General features: G+C 48.1%; 4 protein-coding genes and 1 long non-coding RNA gene across 5 annotated transcripts; 3 read left to right on the top strand and 2 right to left on the bottom strand.

The window, feature by feature from the left end:
• On the bottom strand, positions 1,184–4,913 carry LOC110430097. The gene is made up of 2 exons (XR_002447311.1): positions 4,296–4,913; positions 1,184–1,566 (listed from the first exon to the last, which is right to left on the bottom strand). It is a non-coding gene; the product is annotated as an uncharacterized LOC110430097 (long non-coding RNA).
• Positions 1,869–3,533, top strand: LOC8068955 (anthocyanidin 3-O-glucosyltransferase 2). The gene has a single exon (XM_002441369.2). The coding sequence runs from the start codon at positions 1,931–1,933 to the stop codon at positions 3,401–3,403; it is 1,473 nt and encodes a 490-aa protein (XP_002441414.1). The 5' UTR covers positions 1,869–1,930; the 3' UTR covers positions 3,404–3,533.
• LOC8084436 (UDP-glycosyltransferase 88F4) lies at positions 8,615–11,141 on the top strand. The gene has a single exon (XM_002441368.2). It carries the CDS (start codon positions 8,874–8,876, stop codon positions 10,299–10,301), a length of 1,428 nt encoding a protein of 475 aa, XP_002441413.1. The 5' UTR covers positions 8,615–8,873; the 3' UTR covers positions 10,302–11,141.
• Positions 11,277–13,671, bottom strand: LOC8068954 (anthocyanidin 5,3-O-glucosyltransferase). Its single transcript, XM_002440071.2, has one exon. It carries the CDS (start codon positions 13,099–13,101, stop codon positions 11,665–11,667), a length of 1,437 nt encoding a protein of 478 aa, XP_002440116.1. The 5' UTR covers positions 13,102–13,671; the 3' UTR covers positions 11,277–11,664.
• Positions 16,562–17,754, top strand: LOC8084435. The gene has a single exon (XM_002441367.2). It carries the CDS (start codon positions 16,733–16,735, stop codon positions 17,513–17,515), a length of 783 nt encoding a protein of 260 aa, XP_002441412.1. The 5' UTR covers positions 16,562–16,732; the 3' UTR covers positions 17,516–17,754.

Genomic DNA, 17,754 nt, shown 5'->3' with positions numbered 1-17,754 from the left:
GACCTACTAGACGTCTAGACGTCATGAGCATATTGGTCTACGCAATAAATCCACGGTGGTTAGTATAGTGGTTACACAGAAAGGACGCAATAAATCCATGGTGGTTAGGACTTATTTAGTTCGCGATTTTTTTAGCTACTGTAGCACTTAAATCCATAGTGATTAGGCCTTATTTACTTCGCGAAATTATTTTGGTTTTAACTATGTAGCATTTTGTTTGTACGAGCTAACTAGGCTTAAAAGATTCGTCTCGCAAATTATAGGCAAATTGTGTAATTCGTTATTTTTTATCTATATTTAATACTTCATGCATGTGTCGTAAGATTTGATGTGACATAAATTTTTGTAAATTTTTTGGAACTAAACAAGGCCTTAGTACAGTGGTCTACTCCCTTTGTCCTGTAATATAGTGCATTCTAGAATTTGAAATTTGATAAAGTGCATTCTAGCATTTGCAATTTGTCCTCAAATATAATGCATTCGGATAACAAATCCCAATTTTATATTGAATATTTTTCATTTATCAACCAATCACCATTAATTAAATTGATGATAACGTCTGACTAGGAAATAAAATAAGAGAATTGCTCTGGTACTCCTCTTTTAATTTCTGGCACGAATCTTAAAGCATCCCACTATTTAATTAATTATTTTTTGTAATTGTTTGTCGTCTGGGTTTCGAGTTGGCTCAGCCCTTCCCATATGTCCAGCCCAAATCCGTCTCCATGATCCATTTGATCCACATTTGCTACGCTCTTTGCCCCGATCTGCTTCATTCGCAACGTTCCCCCGATTCGATCCTCTTCCTTCGTCTTGTCTATATCCAGTGCCGTGTGAGGATTCCACCGAGCGTCAACCGGTGGCACTCGATCACCTTCACCGACGACGCCACCAAGCATGGAGGTCGACGAGGGGAGCTCTACTACTCCCATTGAGGCAGAATTTTTATATTGTATCTAATCACGAATAGGTAGTGATTACCAGCCACATGACCTAGACATTGTAGTGGCTTATAAAAATTTTGCACTCCCATTGGATCTGTTCTGTTGTATCTTCTCTTTGTTCAGTGCCGAGAGTGAGACTTGTACTGATCAATCTCAAATGGCCTGGCTAGCAACATACACACCACTTAATTCTACTGAACATAAGCCTTGGATACTCCTAGTGAAGATCAAAGTCAACATTTGCGTACTAGTTTAATTTCACTGTCAGTGATGGCCTGAGCCTGGTTGATCAAAATGATCAGACACGTCATAGTACAATTGTTTTTGTATGTGATCCAGCTATTGCTGTCACCAAAGGTGCACCTAAGAAGAATAGCAATGGTCCTAAGAAATATCGTGGCCTCAGTGAGCAGTCTTTGAGTGCCACTGCTCTCATCTCGGCGGAGCTCCTGACATGGGCATTCCTCGCCGTCCTAGGTCAGCTCCATGGCTCCGACATCACCGCCACCGTTGAGTGGTCGTTGCCGCTCTCAGCTCTGTGCTGCGTCGAAGCTCATGCGACGCCGAAGACGATCGCGGAGGAGGGAGAAGGAATGGGATGGATCACGAGAGCAGGTTTGAGCTGAACACAAGCTAGGCTGGGTTAACTCGAAACCAGACGAGAAATAATTATAAAATTAATTAATTAAAATGATGGACTGCTGGACTGCTTTAAGATTTGAGGTAAAAATTAAAAAGGAGAGTACCGAAGCAGTTCCCATGATATATGTGTCTTTTATATTCTCTCTTAATTTGTCCTAAAATTCATAAAATGCACTGTGGACAGAGAAGTAGACGTCAATACAATATTCCATTGCTCAGAGGTCAGAGCCTGGCGTCGCCTATATATCTTCAACCTGGTTACCTAGCAAGCAATTTATCTTTGGCTGCTAGACCTCTTTCCCCCGGCCGGCCGGCGAGCCAGAAAACCTTTGGCGGTGGCCTCCATGAAGAAGATCGTAGTTCTCTACCCCGGCCTCGCCGTCAGCCACTTCATCCCCATGATGCAGCTCGCTGACGTCCTCCTGGAGGAAGGCTACGACGTCGTGGTCGCGCTCATCGACATCACCATGGAACACAACATCGCCTTGGCCGCCGCCGTCGACCGCGTCATCGCATCCTCCAAGCCGGCGGTCACCTTCCACACGCTCCCTCGAATCCACGATCCTCCCACCGTCACCAACGACGTGAACCTCCTCCTCGGATACTTGGAGATCATACGGCGCTACAACGAGCACCTCCGCGAGTTCCTCTGCTCCATCCCGCCGCCAAGCATCCACGCGGTGATCGTGGACTCGTGGTCCGACGCGGCGCTCGACGTCACCGGCCATCTCGGCATCCCAGCCTACAGCTTCTTCGCCTCCAACGCCTCCGCCCTCGCTGTATGCCTCCAACTCCCTTATTGGGCCCGACGTCGTGCGGAGGGCCAGCCGAGCTTCAAGGAGCTAGCAGGAGACGCCACTGTCAACTTCCATGGCGTCCCACCGATACCGGCTTCTCACCTCATTCGCGAGGTGCTCGAGGACCCCAACACTGAGATATACAGGGCGGTGATGAACTCGCTGGGCAAGAATCTGGAGGCCGCTGGCATACTGGTGAACACGTTCGCATCGCTAGAGCCTCGGGCAGTGGCAGCCCTCAAGGACCCGCACTTTCTCACCACTGAAAGTGGGCTTACAGTGCCTCCGGTGTACTGCGTCGGGCCACTTGTCGAGGAGGCTGCTGCTGAGACGAAACAAAAGCACGAGTGTCTCACATGGCTCGATGAGCAACCAGAGCGCAGTGTCGTGTTCCTGTGCTTTGGAAGCCTAGGCAACCACTCGGAGACGCAGCTGAAGGAGATCGCCGCCGGCCTCGAGAGATCTGGCCACCGTTTCCTCTGGGTCGTGCGAGCTCCTCTCGGCGACAACCCGGAGAAGACATTCGGCGACCAGGCCAACCCGGATCTCCACACGCTCCTGCCGGAAGGATTCTTGGAGAGGACCAGAGGGCGTGGCCTCGTCGTCAAGCTATGGGCGCCGCAGGTGGAGGTCCTCCGTCACAAGGCGACAGGCGCCTTCGTGACGCACTGCGGGTGGAACTCTGTACTGGAGGCGATCATGGCCGGCGGCGTGCCGATGCTCTGCTGGCCATTGTACGCGGAGCAAAAGATGAATAAGGTGCTCATGGTGGAGGAGATCGGGATCGGTGTGGAACTTGCCGGGTGGCAGCATGGGCTGGTCAAGGCCGACGAGCTGGAGGCCAAGGTGAGGCTAGTGATGATGGAGTCTGAGGAAGGGGAGCAGCTTAGAGCTCGTGTGACAGCGCACAAAGAGGCCGCAGGCATGGCCTGGAAGGATGGTGGATCGTCGCGCATGGCGTTTGGCCAGTTCTTGTCAGACGCGGCCAAGGTTGGACAGGATCGTCTGACACTTGGTTGATGGTTGATGCTTTGGATTGTGAGTCAAAATATGTGCTCCCTAGAAATATTGTGTTGTTCTAAAAGATATTGTGTTGTGTCAAATGATCAATCTCACAATACCTGAAATGCTATTGGAACCACATTCCCAAGTCTCGATCCATTAACGTGCGCCCCTCCCTTTTCTTTTCTTAGGCCTTGTTTAGTTCATAAAATTTTTGGTTTTTTTTACTACTGTAACATTTTTGTTTTTATTTGACAAACATTGTTCAATCATGTAGTAACTAGGCTCAAAAGATTCATCTCACAAATTACAGGTAACTGTGCAATTAGTTTTTTTTGTTTATATTTAATGCTCCATACATGCGACCAAAGATTCGATGTGACGGGGAATCTTGAAAATTTTTGCGAAGGCCTAATCAAGGACAGGAGATAGATAAAACAAATTCATGTCCAAAATTTTGCATCAAACACAAATTTATATGTATACAAATTTGTACACACATTTTTTTTTTGAAAAAACAAATTTGTATAAACTACACATAGTTTCATATGGGCAATCTATGTTTTTTTACCACGCACGAACCAAATTCCATTACTCAAAAGTAACAAAATTACAAGAGTTTTAACCAACCATAGTGATGAACTCCACCGATCTAACGAACTGCAAAATTGCAAAGAACACGTAGGCAGTGGCGGACAAGACTAGGCCAAATTCTGGTGTCCAAAATCCAAAAGCTACAACCTACATTATAGGACTATATATATGCATATATCACAGAAAACAAAAATTTTGAAGCAAAGTTTGTAGGTCTAGAGAAATTTTTGAACTATATAATTAATAGTATAATATAATAGCTATAAATACCAATTAATAGTATGATATAATAGTACGATGCAATAGCTATGAATACCTTCACTTCCTGCGTTCACGGATTCAGGCTTCTGAACATTCCTGTTTCTAGACAGAGGTAGTCAGACAGGGGCAGCCACATCTGGGCGACTAGGCCGCTGGTCTGGCCTTCCAGCTCTATCGCTCCGGCAGCAGCAACCGAAGGGCGAGGGGCGAGCGTGTCTGGGCCCTGCCCCCTGGTCTGGGCGGTCGGCCCTAGCGGCTGGTGCCCTGCTTGCCAGCAAGCGACTACGAGGGACGCCGGAGTAGGCCACTGGCCGCGACCGCGAGGGACGCCGGAGCAGGAGGCGCCGTCGGCCCGTTGCGCCGACGCTGAGCAAGAGAAGGGAGGTGGGCCGCCGGACGCGGACCCGAAAGGCTGGAGCAGAGCGGAGGCGAGGCGTGTGGCGGCGTGGGCGCGTCCGTGCGTGGCTCAGTGGCCAGTGTGGCTGAGAGTTTGCCCTAGTTTTCTTCTTAATGGGCTTATTTTTTGGGGCCAAAATTGAAAAGTTGTTTCTACAATTTCTGAGCCACGACTAAGGCAATGGCCCTACTAACCTTAGGCCTAGGCCCGCCCCTGCACGTAGGGTTCAGCCAGGCAAAAAAAAAACACCAAAGAACAAGGCAGGGTTCAGCACGCCACTCGCACACCGGAGCCACCACCACTACATGTAACATACGAAACATGGTGGCAATGTTTCAGGCCTTGTTTACTTCCACCCAAAACTCCAAAATTTTTTAAGATTCCCCGTCACATCGAATCTTAAACGTATGCATGGAGTATTAAATATAGACGAAAATAAAAACTAATTACACAGTTTCGTCGAAATTGACAAAACAAATCTTTTGAGCCTAGTTAGTCCATGATTGGACAATAATTACTATAAACAAACGAAAGTGCTACAGTGTCGCGAAATATTTCTCATCGGGAACTAAACAAGACCTGAATGGGAGTCGGTGCCGCACTAAACATACGAGGCAGCAATGTTTCAGCGGCAAATTTCCATCTTTGTGATTAAAATGTCCAATAGGAATTGAACCACCACCGTCCGAATATACCATAAACTCGAGATGTCGTTAACGTTTTTGTCGACATGCTAGAGTATAAGGCCCTGTTTAGTTTCCCACCTAAAAATTTTTCATCCATCACATCGAATCTTTGGACACATGCATGGAACATTAAATGTAGATAAAAAAAATAAACTAATTACACAGTTTAGTTGAGAATCGCGAGACGAATCTTTTAAGCCTAGTTACTCCATGATTATCCTTAAGTGCTACAGTAACCCACATATGCTAATGACAGATTAATTATGCTTAATAAATTTGTCTTGCAGTTTACTGACGAGCTATGTAATTTGTTTTTTTATTAGTTTCTAAAAACCTCTCCCGACATCCTTCCGACACATCCGATGTGACACCCAAAAAATTTTCATCCCCAATCTAAACAGGCCCTAAAACTGAAGACCTGTCTGGAACATATAAGAATACAAAATAGAGGGAAAAAAAAGAGGAATAGGATAGATGTGTGTGTAAGAGCAAAACAGAGTAACGACAAAGAAAAATTTACCAAAATGTATTTGGAACACAGGAATCTTAGCAGTATGTTTGCTTAGCTGATAAGTCATGGCTGAAAGTACCATGGCTAAAAGTATTATTCGCTGATTTATTATAAAAAAATATTATTGAATGGCTAACAGATTCGGCAGATAAGCTCAAGCGAGTATAGATCAATGTGGGTCCTATGAGTGTATAGGCTTTTTTTCCTTATAAGATGAGTGTATAGGCTTCAAACTTGTTTAGTTCCTCATCGAAAGTTTAGATACATGCGTAGAGTATTAAATATAGGTAAAAAAATAAACTAATTACACAGTTTGGTTAAAAATCACGAGACAAATCTTTTAAGTCTAGTTAGTCCATGATTAGCCTTATGTGCTACAATAACCTACAGTGCTAATGATGGATTAATTAGGTTTAATAAATTTATCTTGCTATTTCCAGGTGAATTATGTAATTAGTTTTTTATTAGTATATAAACATATCTTCTAACATCCTACGAAATATCTGATGTGACATCTAATTTTTTTTTCACTTCCTAGCTAAACAAGCCCAAGTATCTAGAAGCTTCATGTGACATCGTTCATTCGTTCTTAGGCCTTGTTTTTTATTCCTCTGTCAGCTGGTCATGAGTTCCAGCTGATTGAGAGCGGCGAGTGCGGATGCACGCAAACGCAAGGAGGGCAGACGACGACTCAACTAGGCAGGCATGGGGCAGCAGCAGTTGCGCCATGGTTTGCTTGTTCTTCTTGGCCCGTTGCGCCAGTTCTCTTTCTTCTTCAAGTTTGTCGTCTTCAGTTTTTTTTTTGGCGAGCATAATGCTTATTTTCTCCTCACTCGCCTCGGACTTCCGTGAAACCACGGCTCGGAGTGGATTCTTATTTTTCCCGTGTTTTGTGAAGCAAGTGATTCCTTTCCTCTAGAACGGCTGGCTGTTTTTCTCCGTTCCAATTTCCAAACGGTCTTCCTTTGAAATTCCCGTGGAAATCCTCCAATCCAAACAGAGAGGCCACCAGAAACTAAAAAACTGAGTAAAGTGTGGAAGCATGCTTTATGTTTTTCTATTTTTATATCTATTGTGTGAGACAGAGAGCGAACGGTCATTACCACTGTTGACGTGTTCAGATGAGTAATAGTATGTTCTAATGTTAGCTTGGACTATGAATCTATGAATCTATGATCTATGTGAGCTCTTTCCGGGATTGTTCGGTTAGAGTAAGTGTGTAAGCCTGCTAAATACTAAAGTGGAGGAGAGAGAGTAAAAACGGGTTATAAGCTTATAGCCGGTTCAGACATACGAATCAAGATAGTTTGTGAGAGAGATAAGTAAGCCATATATTAATAATGATAAATGAGCTACAAGAAGGTTGTAAAGAAATCCTACAATCAACAGTTGACTGTATTATTAACCTTGCTCTTAATCTCTCCCAAAGAGATTTAAGGAAGCGAGGGGATTTTTACTTACAGGGAGAATCCTCTTTAGTTTCTCTCTAAGAGCACTCACAATGCAAACTTTATCATAGAATCTAAAGTTATTTATTACTTCAAATAATGTAGACTTAGAGTCTAAATAAGACTTAAAGTCTTTTTTTCTACATCTTTCTTCAATAAATATGCTACCACATCAGCAAAATACCATAAATAATATGTAATTACTTGTCTTGGACTCTATAATAGAGTCTTGTATTGTAAGTGCCTTAAAACACTTTCAATATAGAAACTATGGTAATTTTTATAGACATTAATTATAATGTCACCTCTTCAATCATCTATTGTTAATTTATTCTTTTGGACAGAGTCCCTTTATTGTTTCCTAAGGCCATGTTTAGTTTCCCACCTAAAATTTTTTTCATCTATCCCATCAAATCTTTAGACACATGCATGAAATATTAAATGTAGATAAAAAAAATAAACTAATTACATAGTTTTATTGAAAATCGCGAGACGAATCTTTTAAGCCTAGTTAGTCCATGATTAGCCTTAATTACTACAGTAACCCACATGTGCTAATGACAGATTAATTATGCTTAGTAGATTTGTCTTGCAGTTTTTAGACGAGCTATGTAATTTGTTTTTTATTAGTTTATAAAAATACCTTCCAATATTCTTCCGACACATCTGATATGCTAAAGAACGATCATGGAGGGATGCAACACACATGACGCATGCGGACAAAGCTGAGCCAAGGAATGTGTCAATGTGATGGCATTCACTCAAATCGAGTCTTTTGTTCCCCAGCGGAAATAGAAATACAGAATTTCACAAGAGGCGTATAGAAATAGCAAGAAATCAGCTCAGTTTCACTTGCTGAATTTAATAATTATTTAATAATGATTTTTATCTCACACCAAATCAGTGAATAATGTTTTAGGAGCGAATTATCGCCTTCTAAGCGGGCCCTCAGCGTCCATGGCCACGAGTGGAAGCTGTACGCGACTTCATGCCTCTACAGCTTAGAAGGCGAGAATTTTGCAAAATATGAATAATAACATTTTTGTTTGTATTTGATAAATATTATCCAATTATGTATTAACTAGGCTCAAAAGATTTGTCTCGTCAATTTCGATCAAACTGTGCAATTAGTTTATATTTTTATCTCTATTTAATACTCCATGCATACGTCTAAGGATTCGATGTGACGAGAAATCTGAAAAATTTTATAAATTTTTTTAGAAACGCGGCCAAGACCTCCGGGTCTCCGGCGAAACTGATCGTGGGTGTTGGTCGTCATCGCACACGAAACAGCCATGCGGACCGGGGTTACTTGAAAGATTTTTCTACGACCGCCTGTCGGGACTTGGAACCGGGAGAGTTGCAGCTTCCAACGACGACCACATAGATACGAAATACGTATGCTGGGCCGTCCACTACCGAGAAATGGTGTCACTCTCCGACATCGATTGCTACTGTGCTCATATCCCGTTTATACCGCTATATTGGTTCTACTTCTACATCTATTCCATTTCCAGCCATAACCACGGGCTCCCCAGTCCGGCGAACGAATCGACGAAGCTCGAGCTACGCCACCAATCCATCCAACACCATGACGGGGAAGAAGAGGACGTTCGTGCTCTACCCTTCGCTGGGCGTGGGCCACCTGATCCCGATGGTGGAGCTAGCCAAGCACCTGCTGCGCCACGGCCACGGCGCGCTCATCGCCGTGGTCGACCCACCCGACACCGACGCCGTGTCGGCCGCCGCGGTGGCGCGCCTGGCGGCGGCCAACCCGGCCATCGCGTTCCGCCTCCTGCCGGCGCCGGCCAGCCCGGACGTCGTCGGCGTGCACCCGGCGAAGCGCGACAAGGACACGCTCCAGCTCGCCAACCCCGCGCTTCGTGACCTCCTGCGGGACTCCCTGCCCGGCGCCGTCGACGCGCTCCTCCTCGACATGTTCTGCGTCGACGCGCTCGACGTCGCGGCGGAGGTCGGCGTCCCGGCATACTTCTTCTTCGCCTCCGCGGCGGGGGACCTCGCCGTGTTCCTCAACCTGCCGTACCTCTACCCGACCCTGCCGTCGTCGTTCAGGGAAATGGGCGAGACGCTTGTGCGCTGCCCCGGCATGCCGACACCGATCCAGGCGCTGGACATGCCGTGGACGGTGCTGGACAGGGAGAGCGACGGGACCAAGGTCCGGATGTACCAGTGGAAGCGCATCGCGGAGGCGAGGGGCGTGCTGGTCAACAGCTTCGACTGGCTGGAGCCCCGAGCCCTGACAGCGCTCGGCGACGGCGTCTGCGTGCCCGGCCGGCCGACGCCGAGAGTCTTCTGCATCGGCCCACTCGTCAACGACGGCAGCACAGGTCAGAGCGGCGAGAGGCACGAGTGCCTGGCGTGGCTGGACGCGCAGCCGAAGCGGAGCGTCGTGTTCCTCTGCTTCGGCAGCAAGGGCGCCTTCCCCGCCGCGCAGTTGCAGGAGATCGCCCGCGGATTGGAGAGCTCCGGCCACCGGTTCCTGTGGGTGGTGAGGAGCCCGCCGGAAGAAGAGGGCCAGTCTCCCGAACTGGACTTGGGGCGGCTGCTCCCCGCAGGGTTCTTGGACAGGAACAGGGGCAGAGGCATGGTGGTGAAGAACTGGGTGCCGCAGGCGCAGGTGGTGCGGCACGAGGCGGTCGGCGCGTTCGTCACGCACTGCGGGTGGAACTCGGCGCTCGAGGCCATCGTGTCGGGGCTGCCCATGATTTGCTGGCCGCTGTACGCGGAGCAGGCGCTGAACAAGGTGTTCATGGTGGAGGAGATGAAGATCGCGGTGGCGCTGGGGAGGTACGAAGAGTTCGTTAGGGCGGAGGAGGTGGAAGCGAAGGTGAGGCTGGTGATGGAGGCGGAGGAAGGGAGGATTCTCCGGGAGAGGCTCGCGGTGGCGAGGGAGAAGGCGTTGGAGGCTACTAGGGAGTGCGGGTCTTCTCAAGTGGCATTCGCGGAGTTCTTGAGAGATTTGGACAAGAGCAGCTCCGTAAACGGAGAATGCAATTGATCAAGGAGTACAATTTGAAGTATCTGATAAATTGAAGTGTGCTACTGCTAGTGTGGCAGATGGGACTGCGAAATACGTACTGTAATAAGTGGCTGTTTGCTACAGCTCACAACAGCTTCATGAGCTGTTGTGAGCTGTTTTTTTTTACCAAACACTTAGGGCTTGTTTGGCACAACTCAAATTCACAAGTAAAACTGTTTTTTTAGAAAATAACTTTATGAGTGATTTTCTAGATGAAGCTGAGCTGTTTTGGAGAAAGTGTTTGACAAAATAGCTTCACCAACTACTTCATACATAGTTGAGAGAGAGAAATGAGAGAGAAGCTACAATAAGCTATTTTTTTCTAGCTTCATCTAACTTATATCTTTGTGAGAGGAGGGAAAAAACAACTTCACCCATGAAGCTGTTTTGGAAAGAAGTGTTTGGTAAAAAAAAATAGCTCATAACAGCTCACGAAGCTGTTATGAGCTGTACCAAACAAGCCCTTATTTCTAAAACAGCTTTATGGATGAAGCTGTTTTTCCCCTCCTTCCACAAAGATATAAGTTGAGATGAAGCTGAAACAAGTAGCTTATTGTAGCTCTCTCTCTCATTTCTCTCTCTCAACTATGCATGACGTAGTTTGTGAAGCTATTTTGCCAAACATTTTTTCCAAAACAGCTCAACTTCATCTAGAAAGTCACTCATGAAGCTATTTTCTAAAAAAAAACAAGCCCTAAGTTAGCTATTACTTGAGGATTCAATATCACATACTAGTATTTGGTAGTAATAAAAAAATATTGCATCTGTAGTCTGGCAGTAAAATTGGATCACGTACTTGCAAAACATCAAATTCGTCAAGCAGAGTGCCACTTATGTGTTAAAATGTGATTCTCAGCTTACTTCATTTTTCTGAATCAATTCGGTGATTATTGTATCTAGTATAGCATATTCTGATTTTAAGCTAAAAGACATGGTAATGGATCTAAATACATGTCCAAATCAAAGCAATCCAAGAAAGATCAACTATTATATGCTGTTGGAGGAAAGCTCGCAGGCTCTCATTTAGCCGCCGATTGGAAGCTACAACATGCATTTCTCAGCAATACGTATATTATTTGTCATACTCTCACAAGTCATGCTCCGCTATCTCATCGAGGCCTTGTTCAGTTTGGTGAGAATGTGAGATTAGAATTAGAAAGAAACTGAAGAGGATTGTCCCTGCAAGTAAGAAAATCCCCTCGCTCCCTCAAACCTCTTTGGGAGAGATTAACGGAACAATCCCGGAAAGAGCTCACAGAGATCATAGATTCATAGTCCAAGCTAACATTAGAACATACTATCAGATAACAGGATCAACCATGATGCTCACTTCTGTGCATGATCATTTGGCGAGCTTCAAATCCTTCAAGAACTCTTCAAACGCCACCCACGACGGCCCGCCATCAGCCAGCGCCTCTGCCGCCTTCTCCTTCGCCATTGCCAGCCTCCCCCTGAGCTTCTCCCCTTCCTCAGACTCCATCACCAGCCTCACCTTCTTCTCCACCTCCTCCGCCCTCACCAGCTCCTCGTCGTAGCCGTCCATCACCACCCCGGCCTTGATCTCGTCCACTACAAACACCTTGTTCAGCCTCTGCTCTGCGTACATCGGCCAGCACAGCATGGGGACGCCGGCGGACGCCGCCTCCAGCACCGAGTTCCACCCGCAGTGGGTCATGAACGCGCCCGTCGCCGCGTGCCGCAGCACCTCCACCTGCGGCGCCCACATCTTCACCACCATCCCCCTGCCGCTCGTCCGCTCCAGGAACCCCTCCGGGAGCAGCGAGTCCAGGTCCGGCTCGGGACGCGCGAGGAAGAACTTGGCCGGGTCCTCCGGCGGGCTCCGCACGACCCACAGGAACCGATGCCCGGAACTCTCCAGCCCGCGAGCGATCTCCTTAATCTGCGCCGCGGAGACGGCGCCCAGGCTGCCGAAGCAGAGGAACACCACGCTCCGCTCCGGCTGTGCGTCCAGCCACGACAGGCACGCGTGCCGCTCCACTTCCTCCGCCGCCTCCTCGCCCTTGACGATGAGCGGGCCGATGGGGTACACCGGCGGCGTGGGGCGGCCGGGGACGCAGACGCCGTCCCTGAGTGCCCTGACGGCCCGCGCCTCCAGCCACTCGTAGGTGTTGATCAGCACGCCCCGCGCCTCTGGGACGCGGCCGTAGTGCACGATCCGCGAGGCGCAGGTCCGACTCGTGCGGTCGACGACAGTGTGAGGCATGTCCGAAGCCGGGATCGGCGGGATGCCGGGGAAGTGGAGGAGCGCCTTGCCCATGTCTTTGAAGCTGGGGCCGCCCTCCGTCGTGGCGAAGTAGTGGGGAAGGTAGAGGAACGCGGCGAGGTCGCCAGCGCAGGAGGTGTAGTAGAAGTAGGCCGGGATGCCGGTGGCTGCGGCCGCGTCGAGCGCGTCGCCGCAGAAGAGGTCGAGCACGAGCCCGGCGACGGAGGGAAGGGAGCGGAGGAAGGCGGTGAGGGACGGGACTGTGAGGCGGAGCGCGTCGAGCATCTGGAGGAAGGGGTCTGAGTCCGGGACAGGGTAGTCTGGGGGCGGGAGGTGGTGGAAGGAGACGGCAGGGTTGGCGGCCGCAAGCGCGGCGACGGCGGATGCGGAGGAGGCGAAGAAGTCGGCGGTGGAGGCTGGTGGGGTGGGCACGGCGATGATGACAGCGAGGCCGCGGCGGAGGAGCTGCTTGGCGAGCTCCACCATGGGGATCAGGTGGCCCACGCCGAGGCAGGCGTGCAGCACCACGGTCGGGTTAGGACTGGGCTCCGCCATCGGCGTCGAGGACGAGCCGCCGAGGTGAATTCTCCCCCTTATCGACTGGCGGTCGAGTAGCGGCAGAGACTTGAGAGTGGACTTTTCACAGTCTTCACTCTTCAGCCGGGATGTGTAACTAGGACGGGCCGAGAAGCACACCACCAGTCGAGCCCATGAGATAGCTAAATGGACGGCCCGCTCGGCCGATACGGTCCGGGGCCGTTGAAGGCACGGCCCGCTTAGCGGCTTAGCCCTTCGTTGCCGGGCGGTGCTGACCCACCACGAGTATGCTAATCGAGTCTTGTTGTGCCAGTACGTCAGGCTAAGATCCGGCTAAGAAAGCGGACTAGGCATAGCCATCTCATCAAGCCAGGCTGGCATAAGGCACCATGGTTATATAGGCCTGTGTCATGACTGGGCCAAACCAAAACAACGGGCCATGGGCCATGCTCATGGGCCTCGAGCCATGCGACCATGTATTCCCACGCCATCCAATCTGCATGGTACTTGTCAAACAAAAAAAAAACTGCACGGTAAATAGATCTATATATGTGCAAAGCATCTTTGATAAGCAGTTTTGTTTCTTTGCTTGATTATACTGGGTGATTCTCTCTCTACACTGTGGTTGCACGTGTAGAACTATCATTGATTGGAGTTATATTTTTTGACCTGAACACACATGTACTCCGTATTTAACAAGGGGTCTTGTTGCTGTCGCTATGAGGGCAAAAAAAAAAAGATGTGCACCCTTTGAAGATATGCTCTAGAAGGCGTGAGGAGATATGCTCATTGGAGATACGGTCAGCGAAGTAAACAACAGCGTCCTCCCATAAACAAACCACCTTTTCTGATATACCGTGATCTCGCGTGATCTAATAGAAAATTATGGCAATGTTAACGTGTGATAGGTGTCTAGACTCTAAAAGCTTGCATTTTAAAATCAGGGAAGATTGAGTTGTCGGTGCCAATGTCATCCAAACATGAGAATATATGGTTTGTATTTTTCCTATAATTTTACATTTTATACTCCAACAAGTAATGAGGCGGTGTGCTTAATTGATAGCCAAAATGACATCTGTGTGTGTGTTGCCAATATCCGATGCAAAACCACTGTTTCTTTTAATACGAAAAAGACGCATGAGCAGATCGGCGCGTATGCAATGCATCTAAATAATGGGATGTTTAGTTAAAAAAATGCAAAATACAAAATGCTAACTACTTTAATGCAAAATATCAAAATTTTTAGGGTAATGTTTTGTTACATAAAAATTGCAGAATTTATTGCCCTCATGAGGTTGTTTTTTTTTTTTGCCTCTTGATGCTAAAATCTAAAATAAAGAATAACCATATTTTTGCTAAAAATTTTACATAGTATTTAGTTCCATTTCATAAAATGATGAACTAAAACACAAAATTTTTTAGAATATAACACCTCCAATAATGTGTGGTTTCCCCTTTTGGGCGTAGGATGAGAAGATGCATAGTGCCAAGGGGAGTCCGAAGAAAATCTATACTAAAATCAGACCTCTTAGAGCATCTCCAACAACTTGGTATTTCAACATGTTATCCTACCAAATTTGCTAAAAGCATAAAAATCCTCCTCCAACAACTCCTTATCTCAACTTGCTAAATTTCCCAAGTTGCTATCCAGAGGTTTATACTGCCGAGATTTGTCAAGTTGCTATCCCAAGTTGCTATCCCGAGCGCAACTTGTTGGAGACACATATTCTTTTACCAAGTGAGCGGGTCCCATCTGTCATCCTCTATTTTTACCAAGTGAGAATAGCAATTTATTGGAGACACATCCTTTTTTCTTTTGCTAAACAAATTAGCAACTTGCTATAACTCAAGATTTGACAAGTGAATTTTACCAAGTTGTTGTCTATTTAAATACTGTGTATTTTTCGTTGTTTCTCCATCAATACTATTTACAGCATGCCACCTAAACTCAAATGTCATCCTCTCAAGTGTTCTTCTCGCCGTAGACGTTGGGAAGGTGATGCGTGGCAGGCCGCATCCGCCATGCCAAGAAGATGCACCATGCCAGGGCTAGGTCATCGCACTAGGCAAGCCACGCCTGTCGCGCTGACGGAAAGTTGCCGCGGCGGGCAAGCAGCGTCCGCCACGCCAGTGGAGGCTACCACACCAGGGCTAGGGCCACCTCATCGGGGAAGGGGAGGCAACGGGTGGAGGAAGGTGTCGATAGAAGTTGCGGGCGAGCAGTCGCTAGGGACTAGGGAGAAAAAAATTAGATAGACCAAAATGGAGCTAACAGGAATAGGTAGTGGGAACGGAAAAAAATAGAAGACCAACAAATCTAGAGAATCTAATAAGAGGCTATTGGAGCTGGAGGTGGTTCTTTTACCTCTGCTATTTAATTTAGAGATAAAAGGGCCTAGCAAGGTGTTGCTGGAGTTGCACTAAGACTTGCTCATCCGCATCCAGCTAGCCGTCACACGGATGAAGCGTTAAAGTCTGCTGCTCTCTCAAGCGAGTCCCGTCATGGTCAGTCATGGTTGTAATTATAATTATGGCTACCCAAAAGCCCAAAGGAGGCCGTTGAAAATGATGAGACACTGTTGTTATTGAGGGACTTTGTCTACCAAAAGCACCACGAGATGCACTGCATTTTGGAACGCTGAATCGCTGAACGTGAAACTCTTACTCAACGGAATTGACTAATCCCCCATCGAAACGGACAGCGTGATTGCGACCAATCCCTCGCCTTTCCACGGCTAATCGCTCCGCTTTTTGCCTAGTAATCCCACAGTCTCTCGCTCGGCACGTCTATTTCAAAAAGGCCGTCACTCGGCAATCCCTCCTGTTTTTGAGATCTCACAGGCTCAAAAACCATCAGAATCTAGGAGATGCAGTCGCACAACTCACTCACAAGTCTAAGTCGCAACCAGAGAGACGAAATAAAACTCTCCAAGCATCTAGATCAGAAGAAACCTTGTCCAGCATGGGTTTCCTTATACGCAGACCACAGATGATTTGATACTTGGTTCCAAACATGTGAGCTTCAGTCCACAGCACATTTTTTCAGGGGGCAGCGTCTATGGCTTTGTTTAGTTCTAAATTTTTTTGCAAAATATACACTATAATATTTTCGTTTGTATTTGACAAATATTATCTAATAATAGAATAATTAGGCTTAAAAGATTCGTCTTGCAAATCACATATAAACTATACAATTAGTTATTTTTTATCTATATTTAATATTCTATATATATGCCGTAAAATTTGATGTGACAGAGTGGGCTGCTCAAAATTTTGGGTTTTGGGTTTTTTTTCTAAAATACTTGAGAAACTAAACAAAGCCTATGATCAGGACGCACCGACACGCCGATACGGATATGGCGATACTGGTATTTTATTTTTCAAAATCAAGGATAGGCTGATACCAATACGTAGCGCGACACCGATACGAAGTTCAGGGCCAAGTCTCCCGGCATAGAATATATACACTGGCGTCTTCGAATTCAGTAGCACCAAGTGTAAGACAGTATGACTATGACCAAGACCGGCAGTGGCGTGACCGCGTGAGCCAGCACTTCATAAGGCCGACCACCGTGTACCAGACAAAGCAGCCGTTGCTCTCCTGGTGCCATATCATACTGCGTGGCCTCTCAAGTCCAGTCCTCCATCCATGGCGGCCGCCGGGGCGTGGGAGTACAAGAACGAGCCGGCGAGGCCCCTGGCGGTGCCTTCCCCGACGGTCTACCCGGCGTCGGCGTCGGTCCACGACGACGCCGAGGCGGCGGAGGCGGACGCCGCCGCCGGGTCGCGGTCCACGCCGTACCTCCGCAAGCGCGCGCTCTGCTGCGGCGGCTGCTGCTTGACCACCGTCGTGGTCATCGGCGTCGTCATCCTGGTGCTCGCGCTCACCGTGTTCAAGGTCAAGGAGCCGCGCCTGACCGTGAACAACGTCTGGCTCACGGCCATCAGCGCCGCGCCCGGGTCCATCCCCGCGCCCGGCACCGGGACGATCCCCGCGCCGGTGGCCACCAACGCGACGCTCACCGCCGACGTCTCCATCGAGAACCCCAACGCGGCGGCGTTCAAGTTCTCGGAGACGGAGACGGACGTCTACTACAAGGGGCAGACGGTGAGCGTGGTGTTCGCGCCCGCCGGCCGCGTCGGCGCCCACGGGACCGACCGGATGAACGTCACGGTCGACCTCCTCGCCGACAGGCTCGCCCGCGTGATGAACGGCACCGGCCTGGTGTTCGGCCAGGAGTACGACTTCGACACCTACACGGAGATCAACGGGACGGTCAATGTGCTCGGGATCATCAAGAAGGACATCGAGATCAAGCTCAACTGCACCGTCGTCGTCCAGGTTGGGGGAGCGGCTGCCGCGCTGGAGTATGGCGTTGCGTCCACCGTGCAGAGCAAGAGCATCAATTGTTTAGCAGATGTCACCATGTGAGTCGGTTCACAGAGTAGCGAGCCATTTCCCCATATCGTTTGTGGGTGGCCGATCTCTAACTTTTATTTTTACGTTTCCACATGTTTAAATAAAAAAAATGATGTCGTATAGTACATATGAATAGGCTTACCTTCCTTAATTTTCTATTTCCTTCCTTTTCATCTGTTCAGGACAGTTCTTGACCTGTATTTAGGCTGTCCGGAATACCATACATGTTACGATAATGCAGATTAAGCAAA

The sequence above is a fragment of the Sorghum bicolor genome, chromosome 9 (assembly GCF_000003195.3).
Source record: "Sorghum bicolor cultivar BTx623 chromosome 9, Sorghum_bicolor_NCBIv3, whole genome shotgun sequence".
Classification (NCBI taxonomy): domain Eukaryota; kingdom Viridiplantae; phylum Streptophyta; class Magnoliopsida; order Poales; family Poaceae; genus Sorghum; species Sorghum bicolor.
The sequence above is the reverse complement of the archived record's forward strand: the minus strand, read 5'-3'. Positions and strand labels throughout refer to the sequence as shown.

Excerpts from the sequence above, each read along its gene's own strand:
- LOC8068955 (XM_002441369.2), top strand. The coding sequence starts at position 1,931 with ATGAAGAAGATCGTAGTTCTCTACCCCGGCCTCGCCGTCAGCCACTTC.
- LOC8084436 (XM_002441368.2), top strand. The coding sequence starts at position 8,874 with ATGACGGGGAAGAAGAGGACGTTCGTGCTCTACCCTTCGCTGGGCGTG.
- LOC8068954 (XM_002440071.2), bottom strand. The coding sequence starts at position 13,101 with ATGGCGGAGCCCAGTCCTAACCCGACCGTGGTGCTGCACGCCTGCCTC.
- LOC8084435 (XM_002441367.2), top strand. The coding sequence starts at position 16,733 with ATGGCGGCCGCCGGGGCGTGGGAGTACAAGAACGAGCCGGCGAGGCCC.